The sequence below is a fragment of the Xiphias gladius genome, chromosome 12 (genome assembly GCF_016859285.1).
Source record: "Xiphias gladius isolate SHS-SW01 ecotype Sanya breed wild chromosome 12, ASM1685928v1, whole genome shotgun sequence".
Lineage (NCBI taxonomy): Eukaryota > Metazoa > Chordata > Actinopteri > Istiophoriformes > Xiphiidae > Xiphias > Xiphias gladius.
In genome coordinates, this window is record NC_053411.1 from 2,933,780 (window position 1) to 2,961,082 (window position 27,303).

Consider the following 27,303-nt stretch of genomic DNA (forward strand, 5'->3'; position numbering starts at 1 on the left):
TTGAAAACCCATATTAGTTTTCTTCCAACAGATCTTTAGCTAAGCTACTGTCATGGACAGATGAAAAAGAGGTGGTTTAAGCCCAGGTTTAGCATTTCAAAGGGTGCTCCACCAAAGAAAAAGAGAGACAGAGAGAGAGAGAGAGAGAGAGATCTCGTACCTATGACTTTGTCCTTCTTGCCATTCCTGATGGGAGTACAGAGCAAACTCTTTATTTGGTTGCTGGTGCGATCTGTGTTTTCACTCTGTTAGAGGACAATAGGGATTATTACTCACTATGGGAAAAGAGGGAGAGAAAATAAAGAAATGAAAAAAGCTTAGAAAAGAGTACTGACTGTCCAGGGGAAGCGTTGGTCCTTGGTGACGTCTGCAATGTTGAGAGGCTGCATGGTGTTTTTAACATACTGAGCATACATGTAGTTAATTTGACTAACATCACAGTCCCTGAGGAGACACACAAAAGACAAACAACTTCATAACTAACCATGCATAATGAGAGGAAATACCAAGCTCACCTGGATTAAACTCTTAAAACCCGCAGGACATAGTGGTGACTCGATTGGCACAAATTCATGTTTTAAATTTCCATTTGATGAGATGGTGGAGGGAAGCACGTATTTTACATTTGAGTTTCCTGATACTTCATGTAAGCGTCATGAAAATTATATGAAAGTACAAAAAGTTCATGTCAATCCATATAATAGTTATTGGGACATTTCACTCAAAAACCATGAATGTCAACCTCTTGGTGCCACTCAAGGAAAATTCAGAGGACTACCAAGGCAGTAGGATTCATCCTCTGGGGACTCTGTACAACATGTTATCAATGAGCTTTAGAGTAGTTTGTAGGCATATTTTTTAACTTTGGAAAGATCAGGCTAGCTGTTTCTAATGCTGAACTAGGCTATTCACATCCTGTCTCCAGCCCTGTACTTAACACAGACATGAGATTGATTCACTTTTGGATTGCTATAGTCAACCTACATAAGCATGTGTATCAAAGCAAGTGTATCTTCAGGAGAAAAAAAAAAGGTGCGACTCCTACAGTGTAATGTTACAAGTGTTTCTCATAGTGCTTGTATCCTATTAGCCCATTTTAGCTTACTGTTTTGGTTTTATGGCCCACAAATTCTGCCTTCATTTGCATTTCTAGTTGTTTTCTGTGAAAAAGATCTGATAAAGCCACTAGTCCACTAACTGCTCAGCAGCAAACAGCAGGCACAGTCAGAGCTACTACTACTACTGAGTTCATCTTCTACTTAGTTGGAAAAGAACAAAAAAAGATCCATAGAGGACAGACCTACCACACACCAGATGTTTTTTACATTTTCTGGAATTAACTAACTACTTTAAAAAAAAACAAACAAAAAAGATTAATTGTGATTCATTCTAAGTAACTTCCTTAGAGACACTTGGAAGATTGATCTGGACTATTTCTTCACACAGCTTTACCCAGCTGGTCCTTGGCTTCAATCTAGCTAGCTTATTTTTTTCCCACACCTGCCATACCCTGCTTCTGATTGGCTCTGACCCTGGCAGTTTCTCCTAACCCTAACCATCTCACTACTCATCTTACCACTCCTCATGCCTAATCCTAACCAACCAAGCCAATCAGAGGCATAGTAGGGCTGGTCTTTGCCCACCTTGGTTGGGAAAAAGGATATCGTATCGAGCAACCATTACAACTCAAACCAGCTTCCTTAAGCTCCAGACTAACAGCACTAAATAATAGAGCATCAGCTGGTTAATGAGAGAGCCGCAGCCTGGGAGCTGCACCTGAGTCCACCCTGCACCCTGGCTCAGGTCTGAAAGCTGAAGCCGTCAGTCAGGACTGTCAGTGCTTAATAAGCCTGTTTGTTATCTTTAGTTGCTCCAAGTCCAACCACAGTGTCAGTTTTAATACTGCATGATAAATGTTGGAATAATAGATATATAAACATAATATGAGGTTAAGGCAAAAGCCAGTGGATTTTGGCTGTATGGCTGTGGTGGGATGGTATTTGTGCATGTGTGCGTGTGTGTGTGTGAAAGCGAGAGAGAGCGAGAGAGAGGGAGGGAGGGAATACGAGTGTGTGTTAATTGATGACAGAAGGAATGATAAATAGAAAACATGTATTAAAGTGTGTGTGTGTCAGGGAGAAGAAAAGGGAAAGACAGATAAGCAGTGGTGGAATGTAACTACATACATTTACGCAAGTACTGCACTTAAGCACAATTTTGAGGTACCTGTACTTTACTTGAGTATTTTCATGTTATATTATTTTATACATCTACATTTCAGAGGGCAATCTTTCACTTTTTAACTCCATTACATTCATCTGACAGCTGCAGTTGCTAGTTGCTTTTCAGATACGTCAGCATGAGGAGCTTATAAAATGCAATGCAGTGTTTAATTATTAAATTAACCAGTAGTGTGTAAAGTAACAACACGATGAAAAATTACAGATGTTTCTATAATATGAATACTTTTGCTACATTTAATTAAGTAAGGCAGATAATACTTCTGTACTTTTCTTCAGTAACATTTTTGATGCAGGACTTTTACTTGTAATGGAATATATTTACACTATGGTATGTCAACTTTTACTGTGTGTGTGTGTGTGTGTGTGTGTGTGTGTGTGTATGTATGTGTGTGTGTGTGTGTGTTTTGAGCAGGAGTTTGATTTTGGATGACTTTAAGGCTTCGGGCTAATTATAACAATGTGTTCTGTCCAGACTGGCCTCAGCTTGCACACACATACACACACTTCAGATAGAAATGCTGCACAGTACATGCATTTGTGCTTCAGTTTAATAACCCAAACACACCAAAATCCACATTTCCTCTCCCTCTCTGGGATTGACTTAAATTAGGCCACAGATGGCTGCCGGCATCACTAAGAGCCAAGACAGCGCTACTCTGTCTTTCAATTCAGCACCACAATCAAACTCTAAATCCAGAAAAACTTAATTGCCCCACTTTGTTAACTTAAAAATGCTCTATCTGCTGTTCCCACGAGCCAGATCAGGTTGACTGAACTTCCTGCTTAAGTGAAACAGACGCTATGTCGTTGGAAAACCACAGCCTCGGGTTAATGTCATTATAAAAAGCCTCCTGTGGTTACAGCTGGTCAAAGCTAACATCCTGCAGGGCCCCTCCCCTCTTGTGTTAGCCCAGTTGGAGTTACCCGGTTGGGCTGTATCGCAGAGGAAATCCAGCACATACTGACAATGGTATTTAAAGAGAGTTATTAGATCTAAACAGCCATAAGACGAGGCTGTAAAAAACGAGACACTATAGAGGACGAGACAAGATAAGACATCTGGTTTGTGTCATCGTTGACAGTGCTGGGATTTTCATAACTGCCTATTTTTCCTTTCTTTTGCTTGGTAGCTTACACACTGAGCTCTGTTTGCACACATATCTATAATAGCTTTAATTTGGAGACAATCCAGTTGCTCAGTTTTAATGCAATCAAACTGTTCAGACCTTGGAAAACCGTGTCAAGTCTCCTTTTCAAAACATCTCTTTCACCAATAAAAAGAGGGTCACAAACTGTGCTTTCTATCAAGTTTTATTGACTGTACAAGGAGCAAGTATTTGTGCGAAAACAAGCCACTCAAAGCTGATAAAGAGCATGGTTTGTGACCCTTTCCTCAGTACAACGTATAACACAAAGATATATCAGTATTAACTGTGAGCTTCCTGTTTTTTAAAGTTAGGTTTTCCTGGTTTTTGAAGACCTGGAGGACTGTCCTTTTGGACTGTGTTTAAAGGATAATGCTGGCATTAGTTCATATTTGTTACTGCCAACAAATCCCACAAAAAGCAAACAATGTGTTAGCCCGTCTCTCAGTACTTTTTGATTTTTCCTACTCTTTCTGTTGCTCTAAGCGTCAGACCTATCGGTTCCCACTGAAAATGTTAATCTTTAAAAATGGTTCGTAAATATATAAATTCATTTTTTTTAAAATGGATAAATGATTTCCTAAAACAGATGTAGCTTTTAACAAATGTTACTTGAATGGGAGGAAAAGGTGCAATTTGTGTGACTATTTTCAGCAGCGGATTAATACATATTATAGGTGTACTAGTGAGTATTTATAGCCAGTGTAGGTGCTCCTACATGTAGCAATACTACTATTGAAATTAAAACAATGCAGTTTCTCTATAACAGAAAGTTACTGTAATCAGTGCCACTATATAAATCACTGTGATTATAATGTGCTTACAATTCTCATAATACTTTACTGCACTGCAGTTAAAGTTGCACCAAAGGTTAAACAGACTCATAATACACAAAAAGTCAATTTAGAAGAAAAACCAAGAGCCAAGTCAAGGCATGTGAGCAGGGGCCCCAAAAGATATCAGGTTCATTGTGTGACAAATGATTTGTTGTAATATGATCAATTGTAAATATGCTTTGAAAAATGGGAATATACACCACAGACGCATAATATCAGCAGACATCATAAGGCCAATTGTGGTCCCGTTTTGAGGGTCCCTGTATCAAAATCTAGTTTTAAGACCTTCATGATTTCAACTGACACTTTGTTTATATAGTGCACATTCCAAGATAATTTGTCTTTAATTAAGTTACCACAAAGTAAACCTGGGGCTGTGCACACTAATATATGGTTAAATGTTTAGAGGGTTATTGTACAGTACGACATTTCCTAAATTTTGCAATGCTTTAGGGCTGTAAAATCTTTAAATGAAAAGCATTTACTAAATAACCAATATACTGTATACACTAGGTCCCACACAGCAAACACACCTGTACACACAAATGCAGGCCCAGGCTGTCTTCATTGCTGACTAAGACTCAATGGTCAGCACACGTGCACACGTGCACACACACACACACACACACACACACACACACACACACACACACACACACACACACACACACACACACACACACACACACACACACACAAAAACAATCCAATTCTGTTGCTTGGGCTGGGATTGAATTTTTAGATGCTGCATAACAGCTGGGGAGGCTAGGCCAACCTAGAGATGAGGGAGTAGGGGAGAAGGCCTGGGTGTTGGGGTGGGGGGTTTCTATCTCATTGTGTCTTAAATCAGATTACTGCTTATTCACTTCTCCTGGCTGGAGCACGAGTTGATGTCAGGAAGCTCTGCAGCCTCCAATCCTTTTCTCTCATCCTGACCTTCTACTTATCCTGCCTGTAATCCTTAAATCATTTGGTTCTCTCTGATGTGCCGCTTTATCTTCACCTCTCTTCTGTTTCTTTGTGTCGTCTCTCTATCCTCTTTCTAACTTATTTTTTCTGTTTCTCCCCTACAAACAATGACTGTACTGTCTATTAGACATTATCCTTTCTATAGGAGAAATAGGAATTGACTAAAGACACTTGTGTTTTCCATTTTCACAGCAAATTCAGTTTGATGAAAATAGCAGACCCTGTTTCCTAAAAATACATTAATATAGAAAAAAAGTTGCATTAAATGCTTGCACTTGGAAAAATACTTAGAAAAAAAAAGGTTAATTCAAAATCCCCTTTCTAGCCTTTTCCAGAGCTTTTATTTGCATCTCACTGTCTTCATCAATGGGAGACGTTTGTACAACCTTCATAAGCAATACTAAGTCAAACCCTAATGCTAATGAAGACCATAAGATGTTACTGAGAGCTCCAGCAAAAGCTAGTAATGAACATTGAGCAACAACAACTAATTTGCCATAGCTAATACTTTTTTTCTGCAAATTCTCCATTGTTAACATACTTAATTTTTTTAATATACGATATCCACTTCTGCAAGTAAACCATGCACTTTTATAATTATGTTTAGGTAACTCAGCATTTGGTTAAGGTTGGTGAAAGACCACAGTTTTGGGTAATTACTGAAAAAGTCATTTGTCCCATCCCGACTTTGACTTTTTCAATATTTAACTAGGACTAATTTTAACAAAGAGTTTTTATACAGTTTAAACTCCACTGCACACAGGGCACAGGATGTGAATGCTGGTCTCCAGTGTCAAAGTGTCAAAAGTCCTTTTCTTTGTACTTTCAACTGGCCACCCCAACCTTTCCCTCAGGTTCTGTGCAGTATAAAGTGTTTTGCATGCTCAATACAAACTAGTTGGGGCAACGTGTTATCTGAACATGAATAAAGTCAAAACTGTTTATACCTCTCCTCAGTGGTCATGCTTGACGGTGGGGCAAAAGCCTGCCAACATAGACAGAGGCAAGATGTGATAAATCTTACAAATGGGGATAACTGGGTACACTTTCAGATGGTCTTCCCTTTAAGGGACACACATAAAAATTGGCAGAATTACTAGTACTTGGGCCACATGAATTAACAGAAAAAATTGAGAATTTGCATAGCTCAATTCCTGCAATCTGCGGTATACCCCTCCTCTGAAAAATATTAAACACTCACCAGAAGAGTAATATTCACTGTGAAATGGGTCACTCTATCAGTGATGTAAATTGACATCATAGGCGGGAAAAAACAGTGACTTTTGTGGCGGGGTGGAGCTTCAAAGTGGTAAACCAATAGTGAAGCCCATTAGAGGAAACAGATTGGACATTTCAATCCACTGTAGTAAAACTGCTACACCACATATGCAACTAATATAGCTGTCACATGCAATAAAAGTGCACGTTGACCTCAAAACAGCTGTTTCTGTGCGTGATGGATGATTGTTAGACTCTTTTTGAAAGGTCTCGGACCGCCTCCAAGACAGTAAAAAGGTCTCACTTCATCATGATAACAGGTTGTGATTGAAGAGCTGTCAAATCAGCCCTAAAGACATTGCATCAAGCAAAAGGATACCAGCTAAGGAGAACAAGAGCTTTGAGCCGAAAGCCCCTGATCGGATGTATTTGGCAGGTGTAGGTGGTGGATTACCTCAAACAGATCCCAAGGGGCTCCAAATCAGCTCAGCAAACTTATGAGTATCGGATAGAGCTGCTCTGTCTTATCTTTTCTCTTTCAATTCAAAGTAACTGAATGGGTACAGTAAGACTTTCATTACTGCCAAAACACTGCCTTACATTTCTATTTTTCTGTTTCTTCTTCTATGTTATGATAATGAATCCTTTTGCAAGTGCCCATTACATAAATGTAATCTAAGGGGCCGTGAGGGAGAGGGACTCTGTAAATTCAAGGACACATTTTCGCTAATAACCAGTGAAAATAGCTGGAGGACGCCTCAAGTTCAATCTGCAGGACTTTTAATTTAATAATGGGCTTCAGTTGAGAGTGATCACCTTACCTTTTGGGAGCGTCTAGGACTTCACCAAGCTCCTCGTATTCCATGTGAAAGACACTGGAGAAGGAATTCTGCAAAAAGAATAAAAGTAAGTTTATTTATAGTTTATATATGTCTGAGATATTAGAGATTCAGAGATGTGGTTATGACTTGATGGGGGTGACATGTGCTTAATAATTACCATTAAGTACAAGAACACATACAGTCGTGTACCTACTGGGTTCTTTCTACTTTAATCTCAGAAAAAGGTCTTCTATGATTTGCTGCAGGTCCAACCTGTGTGTTTTCTGGCCATATCAACTTCCTCATTCCCTCCAATTAAGCCATTACAACTAAACCCAACATTAAAATACTCTAAGTTAAACAGTGGTACTGTGCACACTGCCTAAAACACGTCTCCCAGCATGAAAAAAGGGACGTTGATCTATTACCTATCAAGCCTTGCCAGAAGGATAGTTTATTTCGACATTCCAATGCTCCTTTCGCCTTTCCCCCCTTATAGGGACTTGTTTTCTTTCAACCTGCACACCCAACCTCTCACAAAGGATTCTTTTTCCATTTTTTATGAGGTGGGGACAGGATGTTAAAGATAGACAAGGCTTCTTCGTTTTAGAAAAAATTGCCCGCCTACCCTTGCATGCACATACACACCCCGTTGCTCTGTGGCATCAGTTCACCCTGATCTATCTAGGTGAGGGTAATAAAGCTGTTTTAAACAGAAAAAGGACCTGGCAATGTTATGACATTTATTGGGGTCTCTGGCAAGGGGGAAAGTTTATAACAGGATGACACGGGATAACGGATTTTTTTCCCTGCGTGTAGGAATATTGAAATAAATCAAACCTGTCTTCTTATATTCTTTGGAAACATCAGTCAATGCTTTACAAGTCAAAGAAGGACAAAGGAATGGTTCATTGGGTTTTCACGTCCAGTTATCAGAGTCAGTCGCAGATACATAAATCCTCTATGGTCTGCTCATGTTATGATGTGATTTATGTGCTTAACAGTGGAGCTGAGCACTGGACAAAGAAAACCAAAGGAAAGAAATCTGACGCTGTCTTAACCGGAACACTGACATTATTGGTTGTTCAAATGCTTTTCATTCAAGCGACTCCTTGCTGTCGTATGAGTAAGCACAGTCCTCTCTAAGTAACAGATGCGGAGGTAACATGACATTGTTCTACCACTGCAGAATAATTTTATCCATTAATGCAATTTTCTCCTAACATTAATCAAGTGGTTTCAGTCATACCAACAGTGTGGCTCTAGGAATTATGTTGGTAGGTTGGTGAGTTGGTCCAATACTTTGTTCCAGACTGAAATAACTCAGCAACTATTTGATTGTCATGAAATTTGGTATAGACCTTATTGGTCCCCAGGGGATAAATCATTACACAAATTATAATTTTTCCAATACTCTGGTTTTTAACCGAACACGTGAACTAAAGCCATTCCCATTAGTCTCAACTGTACTTCTGTGTAGTATAAATTTAGCTTTCAAAACATGCTAAAATTGAAAATTTTACTGTGAAACCAATGCATTTTCACTTCTGAATGCCTTGGTGTAGTGTTCTTCCATGGTGAGTGCCTCTCGGAACCATAGAAGAAGGCACAACTTCAACTATTTCCAAGCTGCATGGCCCAAGGTCCCAGATGAAGGCCGCAAGTGGAAATGCGTTGGTCTCACAATAAAGTTGTCCTTCATACCACGTGTTGCTGGAGTTTTGACTCTATAAAACATCTGAATGTTTACATTTTCATTGTGACCATGTTACCATGCTAACATTAGCTTTTATCTCAAAGCCCCACTGTGCCTAAATATAGCCTCACAGAGTTGCTAGCATGACTGCAGCCCTTTGTTTTAACCATGAGTTGGTTTTTTTCATCTTCCCTAAACTTAACCAAGGTCTTTCACTTGCCAAAACGTAACCAAACCTTTACAATTGAGGTGGCAGATCAGACAAGGGAATCTGAATCATCCGATCAGTCATATGGATGGTTTTGGAAGGCAATGAAAAATTGCCTATTTTGTTGTTTAGGTAGGAGGACTAATGGGTTTGGGAAAGACAGTGAGAAATAAAGAGAGAATTGAAAACTGCAGGTGGTTTAACAACTAAAGAGACTGGTACAACATGAACACACAATCAAACACTCTCACACACTCTGCCTATATATGTTTCAGGAATCCTGAAGCCAATTCCAGATTTAATTCTACTGGGAAGATTTAAACAACACAGAAGAACACAACACTCCTTATTGCAAACCCGATGTCAGGCCCTATCACATTTCATTCACACACACACAAACACAAAACATGCACACACACCATGCAAATACCAGACATAGTGCTTTATGCACATATGCAAAAACAAACACTAACAAAAAACACACTGTGTGCACACATGCAGGCGTAGAAGCATGCTATTACATCACACATATGTCACACACAAAAATGCATGCAAATGTGCTACACACACCATACACATGCGTGCACAAGCAAAGCGCAAACAAATGATTGGCCCATACATAGGCATGTACAATGCAAACGCACACACACACACACACACACACACACACACACACACACACACACACACACACACACACACACACACACACACACACACACAGCACTATTTCCAAACAGATGCCACACACTGCAGTAAACTGAAGTGAGCCAACGGAGGACAATATCTTAAAAACTCCTGTGTTATTGTTGGTACAGTCAGTGTTAGAGACCAACACTGTCATTTACTAGAGTTCCTACAGGAAAGTTTCCTAGAGGAAAAGTTATGATCAAATCCACAGACCTGTGGGTCTGGCTTGAGAAGCTACAGACCTTTAACACTGACACATGTATAAAGAGGGCCGTCTAGCAGATAAGGCCAGTAAAAGTCCCCAGTCAAAGAGTAAATGTTTAGTAAGGAAAGAGAGAGAAGAGAGAGAAAAAGGGGAGGAGTATGCAAGAGAGGGAGACAGTTGGTCTGGCAACCGTGAGGTCATGAGTGGGACAAACACACACACAAACTTGTTTCGTGGGAAGCAGCTTGGTACATACATAGAATACAGCATCTTGATTTATAATGTAAAGTCAGGTCACCCCTAATCTGTAAATTATTTTCTCACTTCTCATTGGTGGAAAGTAGCCATGGAGATCATTTTAGTTCATAATTTGCCCTGGTTTTGAGATATTTATCTCTTAAATTTCTGCCTCAATCCAACTACAATGAAGGTGAATGGAAAGTCAGTTGAAGTGCTCACAGCACTGGCAAATTACATTTTAAAAATTGAACAGAGACATTTTGTTTTAGAAACACTGTCCTTGTAACCCTAGATAATCCACAGAAGACCTTGTCAACAGCTGGGCCAGATTAACGCATTATGAGCCCCAGGGTAAAAGTGAGCTCTGGGATAAAAGAGAACTTTGGATCGGGTGGGGGGACCCAATACATTTTGCCCAAAGTGACAGAAACCAACTCCTATTTCTATGCCGGATTTCTCCCTGACTAGGTTCATCAAATTATTAAAAACTAAGGATATGCATCATGTTGGCATAAGACAAGAGACATGTTTCGGGCTCTCTAAGGCTGTACTTAGGCACACTGGTCCTTTTAGCTAAATGCTAAGGTCAGCATGATAACATGCTCACAATGACAATGTTTAGTTACTGATGGTTAGCAGATATAATTCTACCATGTTCATAATTGTTATTAATTATGTTAATATGTTACCAACAATAATAATTACCAATAAACATAGAGTACAGCTGTGGCTGATGGGAATGTTGTTAGCATTGCAGATATTTCGTCATAAACCATAGTACTGGATGAAAATTTGCCATGATGATGGTCCAAGATGAAAAGTCAGGGGATCACTAAGTTATTCGAATCAATCCCGAAGAGAACATGAATGTCTGTAGCATACTTCACGGCAATCTATCAATTAGTTGAAGAGATATTTCACAACAAAAAAAAAACAACAACCTCATAGTGGTGCTAAAGTTAGGGGTTCACCAAAGTCAGTTGCATTCATCTTCAGTAACATGTCTGCACAAAGTTTCATTTCAGTAATTTCATGGCAATCATCCAATAGCTGTTAAGATATTTCAGTCTGGACCAAGGTGGTGGGCTTACCAGTTGATTGAAAGGCTAACGTTGCCAAAATTAAAGGGACTGAAACTAGATTTTGACACAAGTAGCTATAAGCCCTATCCCTATAAAACAGGGCTTCAACATGAGGCCAAGATGCAGGAGCCACCTTAATGTATTCCAGTTTTTAACTGCGTTTTAGTGGTACATATTGCCAAACAAATTTGTAGGTAATCAAATTACAACAATATGGGGCCTTTGGAGCCCTTGAGGGTTTGGGGGCAGCTGCCTTCTTTGCTCAATCGGTAATTCTGTCTTCTGTTGACAGTCATTTCAATTTAAACTCCTCATAGCCAAGTCTGTGGATAATTTAGACTAAGCTGAAAGTAGTTTCTGGAAGGGCACAATGCTAATGAATTTCTTACTCTAATGTCATTTTCAACATTCATATCCATTGTAGTGGGATGGAGGAAAAAATCTCAGACAGATATCTCAAAACATGAACATATAAAACCTAAACTATCTGCATGGCCAGCTACCATTAGAGTTATGATTTGAGTATTAAGTTAAAGGTTTTCTCAGTCCTTTATTCCAAATTGACTGTATTTTGAATACATCTATTGATAAAAGTTTTTCTGTAACTTTTTTGCTTTCATAGACTGGACAATGTTTATGACATGAACCCTCATCTCAGTTGAGCTAACGTGGTTATAATAAATATCAGGGAAAGTTAAACACCATTGTTTTGTAACCTAATACAAATCAACAGCATTGCATTCCCCATCCAGTTAAGCCAAATCTTAACACAAATACTGAATGGTGGATTTGGCTATGTAGTTGATACATTGTGAAACCAATATTTACAATAACTTGACATTCAGTACAGTCAGCCATCAGCCCAGTGAAATGAATTCTAAAACTGAGCCATTGTTGCTTGGATTGGTGGTGAAGTTGAAATGACTAGGTGCAGTGCTATGAGCCGGGTCCAATCATGTAGGTAAGGACAGATAAACTTATATTAAATCATGTTTATTGGAAAATATTACTAGTGCCAAAGAAAAAAATCCTGTATGTTTGGATCTCTACTAAATAAAAGCTTGAAAAGGACAAAGTTAAACGAAAAGATTTTGTTCCTGAACATTAAAAAAAATTAAATACATAGCATGCCCACCCGACACCCACACATCAGCTGCTAAATGGGTGACAATGTGCATTGAAGTTGAAATTTTATGGCGTCAGTTCTCACAATAACATACCATTTATTGGCAGTATTTGCAATAACTTGACAGTCAGAACATCAGAACTGTCAGATGCATCATTTTTTTTGTTGAAAGGCTCATACTTGTGGGTAGTAAACGTGTATTCAAACTACTGTTTAGGATGGCTTTTTGTTATGTTCAAGCATGTGGTGTGTATGTGTGTTGTTTCTCTCTCTCTATATATATATATATATACACATATATAAAAAATTATATAACTATTCACCATTCAGCCACAACATTATTTTTATTTATTACCCACCCAATGTGACCTGTGTAAGTGGTACTGATGATTCTGATTATTACTGACTCATGTCAATAATAGACAGTCAAGACAAAGACCTAATCAAACCAGTGTAAAAGTTGTGTTAGAAAAACTTACTGGCCAGAAAGTTCATTTGACTTCACCATTACCATGTAAGTATATAATGTTTTGATAATTTCATTAAATCAGCAGATAATTAAGACATCTGTAAAATGTTTACATTATCCTACTCCTGAGGCTCTCAGTGACATAATTAAACCTTGGTGGGCTTTTTTGCTCAATTAACCAGCTGTCGGGTTCCTTGAGCAGCTGTCTCCTCCTTGTACAGGCAGTTTTTAGCTTCAGGAGCTCAAGAATTTCTGACTCACACATCTCCAATCTGATCCTAGCTAAGACCAATTAAATGAATTAAATAACATAGACAGTTTTCTTTGAAGCGACCACTCTTTGGGACAAACACCCAAGGACCCACCAATGGCTGCATGGCCAAGAAAGGTCTGAGAGAATGGATACTTTCCTTAAGCAAAAAGGGTCTGCTATGGTTTGAGCCTTAACTACAGTCTGAAAAAGCCACACCTTAGGAGTTTCTTCCCTACAACGAAATCAGAGGGTTCTTTGATTACCTGCTCTAACCAAGGACAACTTGTTCTACCCTCCATTTTCTGAGTGGACATTCTCATTGCATTTACATTAGCTCTGTCATTTTCTACTCTTGAAATCGCTTTGAATCACCGCTCTCCTTCTATAGCACTGCTGTTTGTGGTCCAAAATCATGGCAGACCTCTTAACTTGCTGTCGTCATCCTGACCGCCTTGCAATCCAACTCAAATTACTCCATAAATACAGCAAGCACTGACAGAGATGGGCAGGGAGAGATTTTCTTTTTTGTGACTTACACTGTGATGAAGTGGGACTTTTGCTTGAGGAAGAGTTGACTTTAAACATTCAAATTATGTTACAATATACTGTGTTAAAAATTTAACAATTAACCAATTTCTCACTTAAACAAGTGTGAAGGACGGTTTTCATTTCAGTATCAAATTTTAAGAGTCTAGGAATGGGGAATCCCATTCCCAACACAATTTAAATCATTTGACAAAATGATCCTAGCTCAAGGTCCACTTACTAGCTTTTTTTCTGAGCTCTGAAACACTTTCATGACTGACTGAGCCTACTTTGAGAACCCTGGACAACTGAACCCTCTTTGAATTGGTTCAGTTGTCATCATCCACTGATGAAGTCTGTGAGATATGGATGAAAGCTCAGGAAAAAAGCTGGCCTTGAACCAGAGCAAGATGTCATATAAGCTCCACTTAGTAGCTACTGACTTGGACCACTTGGACAACTGAGCCAAATTGAAGCCTGTTCAGTCTTCCAAATTGTCATCATTGCTCATGAAGTCTGTGAGCTGCAGTTGTTCCAGTTCAGTTCTACAGTTCAAGTGCTTAGAAATGTGACATAAATAAATTGCTAGCATGGGGTGTCGAGTCGTTGTCCAAACTCCTCCCCGTACTAGACACAGACTAACATCGACACCAACTCCAATCTGCTTTTCTCCATTTCTTTCTATTTGTCACTTTTGTTGCATTACGCATTAATCTAGCAGACTGCAATAAACTGGTACACAGATTTAAACAAAGAGGGCATCCACCAAGATAGATCAGGACAGCTGTCAGTAGAAACAGTCAAATGACCAACTAAGACTAAACCACCTCCAGATGAAGTTCCTAGGTGCTATAACCCACAATATTCGTCACTAGAGCTGCTTTCACACATGCACCACAACCCTGAACATTACTTGGAAGAGCTATATGTGAGAAATGTCCGAATCAGTTGGACCGGACATTGAACAAACTTTGCCCTGCCAGCTCCCTAGTATAAAGTCCTTGTAATGTCCGACTGAGCCGATGTGTGAATAGAGCAGGTCATTGCCAGCAGAATTACAAGTGAGTGAGTGGGCGTGTTGATGACGTTTCTATCCAGACTCCCGCACACTCTACCCAGTCACCGCCCCTCGCCTGAACCAAATGGAGTATTTCCAGTAGGTAAGAATGCGTCTGATCTGGACAATCTCCTGTTCTGTGCTACACGTGTGAAAGGGCAACTCCGGACAATATCGGACCTGATTCTCCGAGGTTCATATGAGAAAATGGCTTAGGAGAGGACTATAAAGTTAGTTTCAATTTCCTTAAATTACTGTACAAACTTAATTTAAGTCAAAATATAAATGCACCACCTATATTCACCCATGTGGCCTCTTTTAGGTGTGGAAAAATAGAGAGCACTGTAAATCAGAAGAAGCTGTATCATTCACCGGGACCAACAGAGGCCAGTGGAAGCCAGACTCTCCCTGTTGTTTGCAATGTTTGGATCGAAGTAACGGTAAAATGAGTTCCATCCAGAGTTTCAGTGCAGCCCTGCGTTGATTTCTAGCTGCACAGCACCTACAGAAATGTGGGAATACTATAACCATGCTTGTTTATCAATGTCCCTCAGTGTCTGTCAATTTGCTTCCTTTTCCAGTGTGCTTGTTTTCCTTGTGAATGTCAGTGTGTGTGTTTCAGGCACTGGATGCCCCTGTGGAGGACAAGCCAAAACAAACGTAATGCCCACTGAGGACCAACACTGTACTGTGTGTGTGTGTGTGTGTGTGTGTGTGTGAGAGAGAGAGAGAGAGGGAGGACTTATAGTGAAGGAGACAGTCAGTCAGGAGTATGGACTGTATTTACATTACATTAAAACACGGCCAGTGACCGTTCCTTCTGCTTTGTATATAAAAAGTCTTGATTTGCAGACCAGAAACTCTGCATTTCCACCCGTTGTCAGAAGTGTCCGAGATCTGTCTGACATAACTCAATATGTTCCTGAAAGCTGCTTTGCATTTCCTTCTTTTAAACTTTGTTTCACTTTTCAACCAGTGAAACAAAGCAGCCTTCCATTGCCGTACTATTTTGCTATGAAGCGGTTTGAACAGCTGTTCTTTTGAATCAGCTGTTCATCAACCACTCAAGAATCAACTGCTTCATGTCTTGTCAAATGACTTACTGCAAAATACATAAAGTAAGAAAATGAACTAATTTGTTGTATTTATTTTCTTTTTGCAAAATGTATAATGTTCATGTCCAAAGCATGGGCTGGGTGATAAATTAAAATCGATCAGATTAATTGGAAAAAAAAGCAAAAAAAACAAACAAAAAAAAAAAGCAAAAAAATAAAAAGGGTTCTTTTCGGTCTAAAAGTAACGAGATGATAGTCGGCTACATTATCTGACTTGAGTCTGGACTATCTTAAAAAACGGTGACATGAATAGTAACAATATATGTGCACCTGCCACAGTTTAAGAGACTTTTGTGACCCCACATGGTTAACTGACTCTAGCTACGTCACTGCAAATTTAAGGATCGCATTTACGAGAAGTACGGCCCGAAAGAAGACCCTGCACACTGATTTAAGGTCATAGTTTGTGTCAGATGATCAGGTAATATTTCTGGCTACAAGAGTTAAAGCCACAGAGATCAACTGAACTAGTGTAGCTGACGCTAGCTAGCTGGCATTCTGCAGATATCAGGCTGATGGAGTGAAACAGTGGGAGGAGGTGAATTAATGACTGGACTTTCGGTTTTTGTCCCCATTAAACTGGACCAGGTTTGACTTTGTATTATGAACAAAAACAAAGCAGAGGGTAGGGTGCCTAAACTTGCCACAATTACTGTAATTACAGTAACAGTGTATTGATAGAAGATCAATAAAGAAAGAAAGGCTCATTTTTTAATGTCTGTTTGCTGCAGCCATTGTATTTAACTCTTTTCACTTCAAAAACCAACTAAATATGTCATTTGATCAGGGCCCAGACTTTTGCAAAAAACTGTATTGTTGCAGGTTTTGGTGAAACTACTAATAAACTCTATGCAATAAGTAAATCCTACTGTACAAGAATATACAAGAATGTTTTCGTATCTCGTGTATAAGAAGCTGTGAACTTATAAAAGTGGAAGTCTTTTGGTACTTTTACTATAGAAAGAGACAAACGTTTACCTTGAGATTACAGGAGCATTAGAATGTGCTGCAGCATGTCTAAGGTTTTAATAGCAAGGTGATCACAGGTCATGGGTGGTAAATAAATATATTCCTGAGCCCAGAATGAAAGTAAAGAATAGTAAAGTTGTTTTTTTTTTTTGCTTAAAGACACATCAAACTGCACTTTGAGGACAGGCACAGGTGAAATGGCAAAAAAGGTAAAGTTTGAAGTGATGTCACATGATAGTATCTTGAAATTTTACATCAGCTTTATCAAGCATCCCTAGCACAAAATTTCCTAGAAAAAAATCGATAAAACCTGACAAACGTGACAAATTTGCTGTGTGCAAAACACAGATGTCTGACTTTTAACACCTGCTGCTGCTTGACAAAATCAGCTGAGAAGCTGACGAAATGATAATTTAAAGGTGTTTTATCATTTATATTTTGGATAGTATTTTATATCCAATGGCTCCAGCACATTGTATTTTTTGATACTGTAATTCATTAACTACAAACCCAACCTTTGCAGACCCTCTGGAAATAACTGCTTTTAGTTCATCATTTACAGTGACCGGCAAACTAAATGTGTACACTGACACAATGTGCTGATACTGTATGCAAATTCCCACAACTTTATGAAATATGATAGCAAACAAATGAGAAGACAAAATACACACTGCGTTTTTGCTCAACAGTGACACTTGATAAGATCGTTCTGTTTACCACAATATATGGTCATTGTCCCTTTGCTTTTAGCGCCGAGCATGCATTGCAGCCTGTTGCAGTTGCTCTTGCTTGTTTCTTATCTTTCCAACTTTACAGTTTTCTTTTTTTGTCATACTTGTTTAAATGTTTTACTAATAACTCATTGAAGTTGTACGCTCTCTAAACATGCTGGTAGAGAGTGATCTGATCTGATTTTTGCACCATGGAATGACTCCTTTCATTTAGCTACGCTACCGTGGCGCAGCAACTCCACGGTTGCATTGTTTACAGCGGGGACCAGCTGATTGTGCTGAAGCCCGCCGGCATGGTGACCGGAACAATGCACATCCCCTTAGAAGTCAGAGGAGGACACACAGAGGATGCAGAGGAGGAACGAAGTGACGAGGGAAGAAAGCTGGGTTCAGACAACAGAGACCAACGGAGAAGCGGCAAAATAAACTGTATCTCCCTTCTATCATCATGAGCAACGGAAGATCGCTGGACAATAAGACGGATGAGCAACATTTTGTGCCACTGAATTGTTAATTATTCATCACTTCTTTATATACACACAGGCTATATTATCAGCCCATACTTCCTCTTTGACAGTAAAAAAGGCTGAAATCTTTTCCTGTTTATTATATAGTATGGTGCACTACATTTACCCTCCACCTTTTGGGGAAGGAAAAAGCGTCCAGACTGAGTGTGAATTTGATCTTGTATATAGTGTCGTCAGACATTACCACAATGGAACAAAAAAGAAATGTCTAGAGCACATACACTACTTTTTGCAAAAAGTCTTACAATGTCCACAGATAAAAGTAATGATGATGAGTCTTCAGTGTGAAAAGTCAATTAGTCCTTAGTGCCTTTTACTGTATATACAAAGTGGTAAATGAGGGAATGAATTGGGACATAGCTAAAAACATTTAGCTTTTAAATATCATATAATTTTAGTTCAAATCCTTGAGATTTTCATATTACTAAGCTCAATTTGAGACACTGACACTGGCACAATAGCAATTCAACGTTACAGCATTCGGTAATTGCTTCATTATATAGTAGTTTTCTACTATATAGAAAAGTTGTCACTGGCAGAGTCTGCCTTTCCCACATAGGATCGAAAGAATCACAGGAAATGCATGTTGTGGATGTAGCCACTCAAGATGTGTTTGCTGCCCTCGCTGGTCAAGACATGTATCATATCAAACAGAACTCTGGGACATTCGAACTAGAAGAGCTCGTGCTGTCGGCTCTATCATGTGACCAAGCATTTGCATGGTCACATGATAGAGCACAGAAGCATTATAAGATGTTGATGATAAAAGCCAGAAATCAGCTCCACTGATGCTCTTGTGCCATTTGTTTAAACAGGTTATAAAAGAGAAGTGTGTGTGTGTGTGTGTATGTGTGTGTGTGCGTGTGTGTGCGTGTGTGTGGGTGGTTGTGGGTGTGTGTATGTGTGCTGACCATTGAGTCTTCGTCAGCAATGAAGACAGTACAAGCCTTGGCCTGCATGAAGGACAGGATGGTTCCTGCAATCTTCCTCAGTAAAACTTCCAGACACTGCTGCTCCTCAAAGATCAGACTGGCCAGGTCCAACAGCACCTGCGCGCGCACACACACACACACACACACACACACACACACACACACACACACACACACACACACACACACACACACAAGAATACACCATTTATAGACCTTTGTCTGTGCCTACACAAACCTTCAGGAACATAAATTCACACCCACCTGATTGCGTCTGTTTTCCAGCTGCGACGTCTCATAGAGCTGAGCGTTGTGCAGTACAATGCCTGAAAAGGCCAAATAGGCTGAGAAGTCCTGTTAGGGAGGAACAGAACAACATCTGAGCAACATGTAGAAAGAACATGCAGGAAGGAGAGACAAGAAACAAGACTGGACTACTGCATGGAAAAAAAGATAAATCAATGAAAAAGAGAGCAGGAAGAGAAAGGAAGTGAGGGTGGAGAGATGACAGATGATATGAGGAAGGACACAAAGGCGGAGAAAGAGGGATTGAGGTGAAGGAAGACAGTTTTATGTGCCGTGTATAGTTTGACACAGGTCAGGATAACTAAGGTTATGCTTATACTAATACAGAGCATGCCAGTCAATCTGTCCAACACTTGCGTCAAGAACAGCATAATGTATCTTGCCAACAAGCTTTTTCAAAGTATCAGAATTTTTAAACAGTAACAAAACACGCTCCTTAAAAGCGGAACACTGAACTTTACTAACCTTTTCATCCTGTTCAGTGAAGGCACCATCCTCCCCACTTTTCTTGTTGATAGCTTGAGCTACTCCGACTACCTGTGATGGGTAAGATGGATAAAACACAGACAGAGGTGATCAAAAGGAGAGTTCACGTCTGTACCTAGAGCTGGAACACAGTCTAGACTGACTTTTCGTTTTGAAAGTCTGTGTGCCTAAAGCAAGGCTTGATATCAAAAGTGGGCAAATGCCCTGGGGCCTCAGAATTCAAGGGGCCCAAAAAGCTGCAGGCTTTCTGTGCATCACCTGGTTTGTGCTAATCTAACTGACATTTTGTTCAGGAATATTATAATTTGACATTATAGTGGCCTTAAAGTAGGTCTTGCTTCATTACGTCGTAATCATCCTTGTAGTTTAGGGTTAACACCTATAACTTCAGGCCTAAGAAGTTGTGTTGTCCTACCTCGTCTCTGTGGTTCTTGATGGGCAGACAAAGGATACTCTGGGTTTTGTAGCCTGTGATCAGGTCAACCTCAGCATTGAACCTGGGGTCCTGGGGAAGCAAAACACAAACAAATGTCAGTCGCATCTCTTAAACAGGGTTAGACCAACATACTTGGTCTATTCTCAGCTTTTAACAGTCTTATCTGGTGTGCTCAGTGCCGTTCACCATTGTTATGGTTCCTGCATTCCAACAGAAACACTAAAAAACTCAAATTAAGAGGGACCATTTTAACAAAGTATCAGCCACTGGCAACTTCAGTCCAGACCTCATCTGTATTCAAACCCTGATGAATCCTACCAACCAGCTCATCCACCTACACTCAGGACAACTGCTGATCTAATATGCATAAAGAAACTGATATTCACGCATGCAGCTGCCAGCCTTATGCAACACCAAATTCCACTCTTCTCCAAAACAAATGCCTCACATAGTTTTGTTGGTGCTTGGTATCAGTCACAAGGAGGCAAACGTCTTCTTTGGTGTGTAAATGTTGAATTTAAAAGAAAGAAGTGGCTCCTGAAGGCATGTTAAGGACCAGTGGACCAGAGCTGTTTTGTTTAGAGGGCTATTTTCTTCTTGGCAACTCTCCCAACCACCGGCTGACCTTTAAACACTCGGCTTCTCCCTGTCCATTAACATTTTCCTTTACACCCAAAAGGACTGTGTGCATATGTGTGCGTGTCATAAAACCATGACTAGAAGAGGAACACATCACTGATTTAAAAATTACACATCCTTGTATCATAGCAGAATCTTTGTGCATATTCCAGGGTTCTCAATAGCTCTTGCCTGTACACTGTAGCGTCCTTTATTTGCCTCAACTGCTGAGACAAAGGCTTATATTAGAGACACGGCTTTATCATTAATTCCTCCCGTTTTGTTCTTGAAGGAATACACATCTGGGACCAAAGGTATAACAACTGTTTGCTAAGCCCTGCACCCTTAGTTACTGTTGCTACACCTCTCAAGCTTTCAATTCTTCATCGGCACATGTTCAGTCTATAGTGATAACATTGGCAGATTAACAACATGAAATTCTTAAGGGCAACACACACAGGTGTTGTATAAAATGCACATTAAAACGCCCACACACTGATGGTGAAATGATGCATGTCACCTGAGGTTGACACGAGTCAACACGTCAGGATACACCACTGTTCTATTTCCACAGGGTCTCAGCTCCCTAAAAAGAAAAGGAGTAGTTTCATCACATTTGCTGCCCATATCGACACATTCCAGCTACTGTACTATGGCTGCTCCCTGCCACCACACTCATCTGGACAGGTACAGACACACCTGTGTTTTGGATGGTGATTCTATATTAAAATTCTTTCGGGAGAACTTTCAACAGTTGCTTATTAGTCAGCCATCTGGGGAAGATGAAGAAGAATAACCTGTACCTGATCAACTTTTAGAGATTTTGCTTCCCTACTTTTTGTTTGTCTGTTAAGGATCCTTGTATATTCCAACTCTTTCTAATATTTCTATTTTTAAATTGTTTTTATGTGTGGATGAATAGTCTATGTGTACTTTTGTTTGAAAACTTTCTTGCCTGAAATTGCCCCCTAAGGTACAAATGAAGTATTTTCAATTGAATTGAATTGAAATGAATTGAACTGATTACTGGATTTACCACGTATGATGTTTTGGAGATAACAGACTGTCAGCCGAAGCCAGAGGTCGCAGAAGCGTTTTTAATGATATTTCTGTATTAAATTACTTTAGACATAAGTTTTAATGATCGCCAATATTCAGCCATCTGCTGAAGATTTGGAGAGGATGTTCTTTGTGGACTGTTATGTGTGAAGTTTTGGAGGTTTTTAAGTGTTTTTAATATTTCTGTAATAAAAATACAGTGGGAAGAAGTCAATATTTAAGGAGTTACTTCCTGTGTTTCATCCCTGTGATAGCACTTTTGTGTTTTATCAGAGGGTAGAAGTTAAAGATTTGGTCTGTAGTGTCTGATGTTGGCTAACAATCCACAGTAGGCTGCTATCATGGATCAGGACCAGTCACTTAACCCCCAATGGATCGGCTGATAGCAGTACAGTCTGGATTTCTCTGATGAGAGAGAGAGAAAATGTGTTCCTGGCTCACCCCTAAAATGTACCCTTAACATGCCCAGACATGACCGATGTGTGTTATATGCGTCACCTGGCACGTATTAACTGACGCAACGCTAAGTGACACATCCAATGTGTTATGCGCTGCAGTCATTTTTGAAACAATGGATCCTGGATTTCAGACAGTGGTAGACAAAAACAATTGGAAATGAGTTCATTATTTGAAAACTATCTAAAACTATGGCCAGCTTACAACTTGATAGAATGCTGCTGGACAATTAGTTAGTCCAGCCCACATAGGGCTGTACTAATGTAAACAGTCAGAGGGGGGTTTGTTTAAATGGGAAGTTAAAGATCCAATCAGACAACTGGGGAGTCCCTCAGATGACGCAGATGGACTTCCTGGAAGCAGTATCAGGTTCTGCAGTAGCACACACACACTCACACACAGTGTATACTCATTTGCGCAAATACAGCCTACAGCATACACACTCCAATAATTGTGCATTAACTGAGTCAGTTAGTGCACAGCACACACTTAAACAAGCACTAATATTGATTTACACACACATTCTTTTACTGTTCATTTTATATGTCTGTGTACCATTCTTGTAATCAAACAAACAAACAAGTTGAGTCATCAGCACACACTACCAAAGAAACCAATGTGTCTCACCCGAAAACAAAAAAATGAAATAAACAAACTCATACACACCCACTTTTTTTTCATTACGCATATTCATTCTTGCAATTAAATTAAATATACAGACATTAATTGCACACACTTATGCAGACATACATGTGTGATCACACACTCAAAAACACACTTGAACCCTTGAGTGCACTCACTTAGAAGGTGCATACACACAAAGCAAGCTTGGACACAGGTGGACTATCCCATCAGCCACTCTTGTTCTCTATTTGTCGCCCTCTGTCTCTCTCTGTCTCTCTCTCAGTCACATCATTATCATCTTGTTGTTGGCAGGCAACCAGATGACAGAGCTAACAAAGGAGGAAGGTACACAGCAGGAAATCACACACACACACACACACACACACACACACACACACACACACACACACACACACACACACACACACACACACACACACACACACACACAAAACAAATATGCTAGACACTGTGGTCCCTGAATTAACTGTTTCATAATCAGCCTTAAATCTTTTTTTAAAGATATTTTCTCAGAAAGGGTGAAGCAGAAACTGTAACCTCTTTTTTTTTTGTTTCAAACAAAGGGTCTATTTTTTTGCAAAATATGGCACATACAGTCCTGAATTTCAAGTACAAAATTCAGAATATCTTAAGAAATAAATGCAAATGAACCAATTGTGTATAATCTGAATTTTAAAAAATCCCAAAAAAACAAATTTACTGATCAAAATTAAAAACTGGAGACCATCTTGCCATAAGATCAGTGCAACCATTACGCCTGTCAACATGCTGCATTTACATACGTTAAATTTACTCATTTGGCAGATGCTTTTATCCAAAACGACTTACAAATGAGGAACAACACTAAAGTTCAGTACAGCAGGAGACCTTCAAGTAAGTACTAAGTTCTCAATCTGTTAAAGAAGAAAAAAGTGCAAGGAGATGAGGTAAAGAAGTGGACAATAAGTGCAAGTTAGGCATGTTAGGGTATTAGAGTTGTTAGGAGATGAGGTGATCTCGCAAGAGATGAGTCTTCAAGATAGAGAGACGCCCCTGCCCTGATAACATTTGGTAGCTCATTCCACCATCTGGGAACCACAAACAGGAACAGTCTGGACTGTGATTGCCTTGTGTGCAGGGATGGCAATGCTAGACAACGATCCTTGGCAGTGGCCAAGAAGGAGCATAAGCCTGTATGATTGAGTTCAAGTAGATGGGTACAGACCCAGAAGTCACTGCATTAATTACCTGAATTTGATTCGAGCGACCATGGGTAGCCAGTGAAGGTCAATGAGCAGCGGAGTGACATGTGCCCTTTTAGGCTGATCAAAAACCAGACACACTGCCGCATTCTGGACCATCTGTAAGGGTTTCATTGTATGTGAAGGGAGACCCACTAGAAGGACACTTCAGTAGTTGAGGCGAGAGATAACCATGGCGTGTACCAAGAGTTGGCTGGTGAACTGAGTCAGGTTAAGCCTGATTTTTCTTATGTTATATAGAGCAAAGCGACAATGGGGGACAGATGCAACAAGGTCAGAGAAGGATAGCTGGTCATCAAACATGACACCCATGTTTCTCGAAACTTTGGTAGGGGTGAGAGATGAAGTGATGATTTTGATGTTGATTTTGTAATGGAGAGATTGTTTGGCAGGGATGACTAAGAGGTCAGTCTTAGAGAGGTTTAGTTGAAGGTGACGTTCCTTCATCCATGTGGATAAATTTGCAGGAGTCCTTTTTGCAATGGTGGACTTGAGCTCTCTCCAATGTTTTTCAGTGGGGTTTAGGTCAGGACTCATTGCTGGCCAGTTTAAAACAGTCCATATTTTCATTTTCAACCATTCTTTTGTGCTGCTGGATGTTTGCTTTGGGTTGTTGTCCCACTGAAAGACCCAAGACCTTCACCTCAAACCTATGATACATTCAGTACCCCGAGTACCAGAGGCAGGAAAGCAGTCCCAGAGCATGATAGAATCTCCACCATGTTTCACTGTAGGTATGGTGTTCTGCTCATTATGGGCTTCATTGCGTCACCTATTAACAAACTGATGCACTGCATTTCCAAAGAGCTCTACCTTGGTTTCATCTGTAAATACAATATTATCCTAAAAAGACTGTGGCTTATCTATGAAAGTTTTGCAAACATTAGTCTTGCCTTTTTGTGCCTTCCATTCAGTAGTGGTTTCCTCCTTGGCCTTTGCCCATGGAGTCCTACTTGGTTTAGTCTGTGGTGTATGGTATGGATTGAAGCCACCACTCCAGATTGCTCCAGGTTGGCCTTAAGCTCTTTAGATGTCTTGCGTGGTTTTATTTTCCTTCTGGAAGTGTCTTAACAGTTTAATGACTGTGAAACTTCTCGATAACATTATGAACTGTTGAAACAGGAATTTTAAGATCTCTGGCGATTGCCTTGTATCCTTTGGAATGGTTATTTTTTTTGTTAATAGTATTTCTGATTCTCTCAGACTGCTCTTTTTTCTTCAGCATTGTGAAAAAGGAAACTGGGTGCATGTAGCTGGAGTACAAGAAATGTTAACTGATGTTTGGCTAGAGGCACGCTGTCTAGTTAGAAACAATACACACTGTGATCTTGGAAAAAGTTGACAATCATGAGAGATATGTGTTCAAAACATTGTGTTCAAAACAGTAGTAATATCATACTGTGAGACACATACAACAATGGTCAATTTAAAGGTTTGAAAACTTAAGAGAGTCTGTGTTAAAAAATTTGACTGTGTCAGTAATTTGATGCCAAATACTTGCAGTGTGACTGTTACTAGATTCATATATACAAAATACATGACTTCGTAAGTAAATACATATATTTTCTTCTATGTACATTGCAGAACTATTATTCCCCAGGCATTCATGACACAATGTGACATGCCTCAAATATATCACACAGTCTGACATAGATTGTTAGCATATGTCATAAATCATAATGTGACATGTAATGCAGTGATCAGTCTGTCTAAACAGTCACTAATGCAAACAACAAGAAGCTAGTTATAGTCCAGGTGGTCATTAGGAACTTTAAACTGGCTACAATTAGATGCAGACTGTGTTTTCATATCAGCTGGTGATTAACAGTCTGGTGTCTGACCAGCAGTGCAATCTAAGCTTTTTTCTCACACATCAGCACCTGATTGTGACTTAGGCTACTGATTTGCCTCTGCTTTTGCTGAATTGTAAAAACTCAGAAGTTTCTAATCTAAGTCACAATCAATTTAGTAACTATATTTTATAGATACATTTATACATAGACTTATTTAGTATGAGGCCGTGCCTTCACTATAAAACTCTTTGGAAAATAACAGTTAGAAGACTGTCTTTTTGGCCTTGAGTAATCATAAAAATGATTCACATTTGTTGATGGAACAAAGAATTCTTATCTAAGTCAAATCGGCAAAGATTAAATCACAAAATAGATTCTGTAGGCTTTGAAACATAATCTTTTAAAGGGTCAGTTCATTGACCCTCCATTGTATTAGGTTACCGCTAGAAATCTCAGAGAAAAATATTGCAAAACCTGAAAACCTGGACTAATAAAACCAAAACGCTCTACACTGACTAGGTCGAAAATCTGTTTTCCTTTTTAATTTGGGTGAACCAACCCCTTTAATGTGTGCATCTCTTGAGATTGCAAGAGAATACCTATGCCAGCTGCTGATTCCTGATACTTCCTGACACCAAACTTGCAATGTGATACCTCATTTTTTCTAATTCAATTCTTTACAGTCAAGTTTAGGAATCGCTCAAAATAATTACTGCCAATTTAGGAAACAGGAAATAAAACAGATCAACAAATCTTTTTCTGCAGTTCCACTGAAAGAGTGACATAATTCAACATGTTTGTTATAGAACCTCTAATAGAAGACTACTTTCAGAATCATAGAACCAACTGCCAACAACTTGAAACAAGACAGAATTTCAAGAACAAGACACTTGATGACAGACAATCTCTCAGTTGATTTACAAGGAAAAAATGGAACTATAAAATTCCACTGACCAAAATTTGAAAGATTACAATCATAGAGAGATGATTGTAAGATTTTAACGCTATAAATCTATAAGGCCTTAGAATGTACGTCTGTATTTTTGGCAGTGTTCTCTGCTGGATAAAGACACAACTTTCAAACTAAATTCAATTTAAACAAAGCTATGACAGCTTAAATGAGGTCACTCAATGTTTAATGCAAACACGCGCACAAACGCACTTACTGAAGTCTGCCTGAAATGACCATACAAAACATGTGCATTT

General features: G+C 39.4%; 1 protein-coding gene and 1 long non-coding RNA gene across 5 annotated transcripts in view; one reads left to right on the top strand and one right to left on the bottom strand.

Moving 5' to 3' along the window:
• The window catches only part of pde5ab (phosphodiesterase 5A, cGMP-specific, b), an 86,412-nt gene that overhangs the window by 29,912 nt on the left and 29,197 nt on the right, over positions 1-27,303 (bottom strand). For all 4 annotated transcript variants that reach the window (XM_040141031.1, XM_040141030.1, XM_040141032.1 and 1 more), the window contains 7 exons: positions 20,265-20,354; positions 19,829-19,900; positions 19,322-19,411; positions 19,037-19,174; positions 7,233-7,300; positions 336-444; positions 161-245 (listed from right to left, as the gene is read on the bottom strand). In XM_040141031.1, the coding sequence (XP_039996965.1) occupies positions 161-245; positions 336-444; positions 7,233-7,300; positions 19,037-19,174; positions 19,322-19,411; positions 19,829-19,900; positions 20,265-20,354 (652 nt within the window). The remainder of the gene's footprint in view (positions 1-160; positions 246-335; positions 445-7,232; positions 7,301-19,036; positions 19,175-19,321; positions 19,412-19,828; positions 19,901-20,264; positions 20,355-27,303) is intronic.
• LOC120797400 lies at positions 14,870-15,465 on the top strand. The gene is made up of 3 exons (XR_005708509.1): positions 14,870-15,013; positions 15,106-15,223; positions 15,406-15,465. It is a non-coding gene; the product is annotated as an uncharacterized LOC120797400 (long non-coding RNA).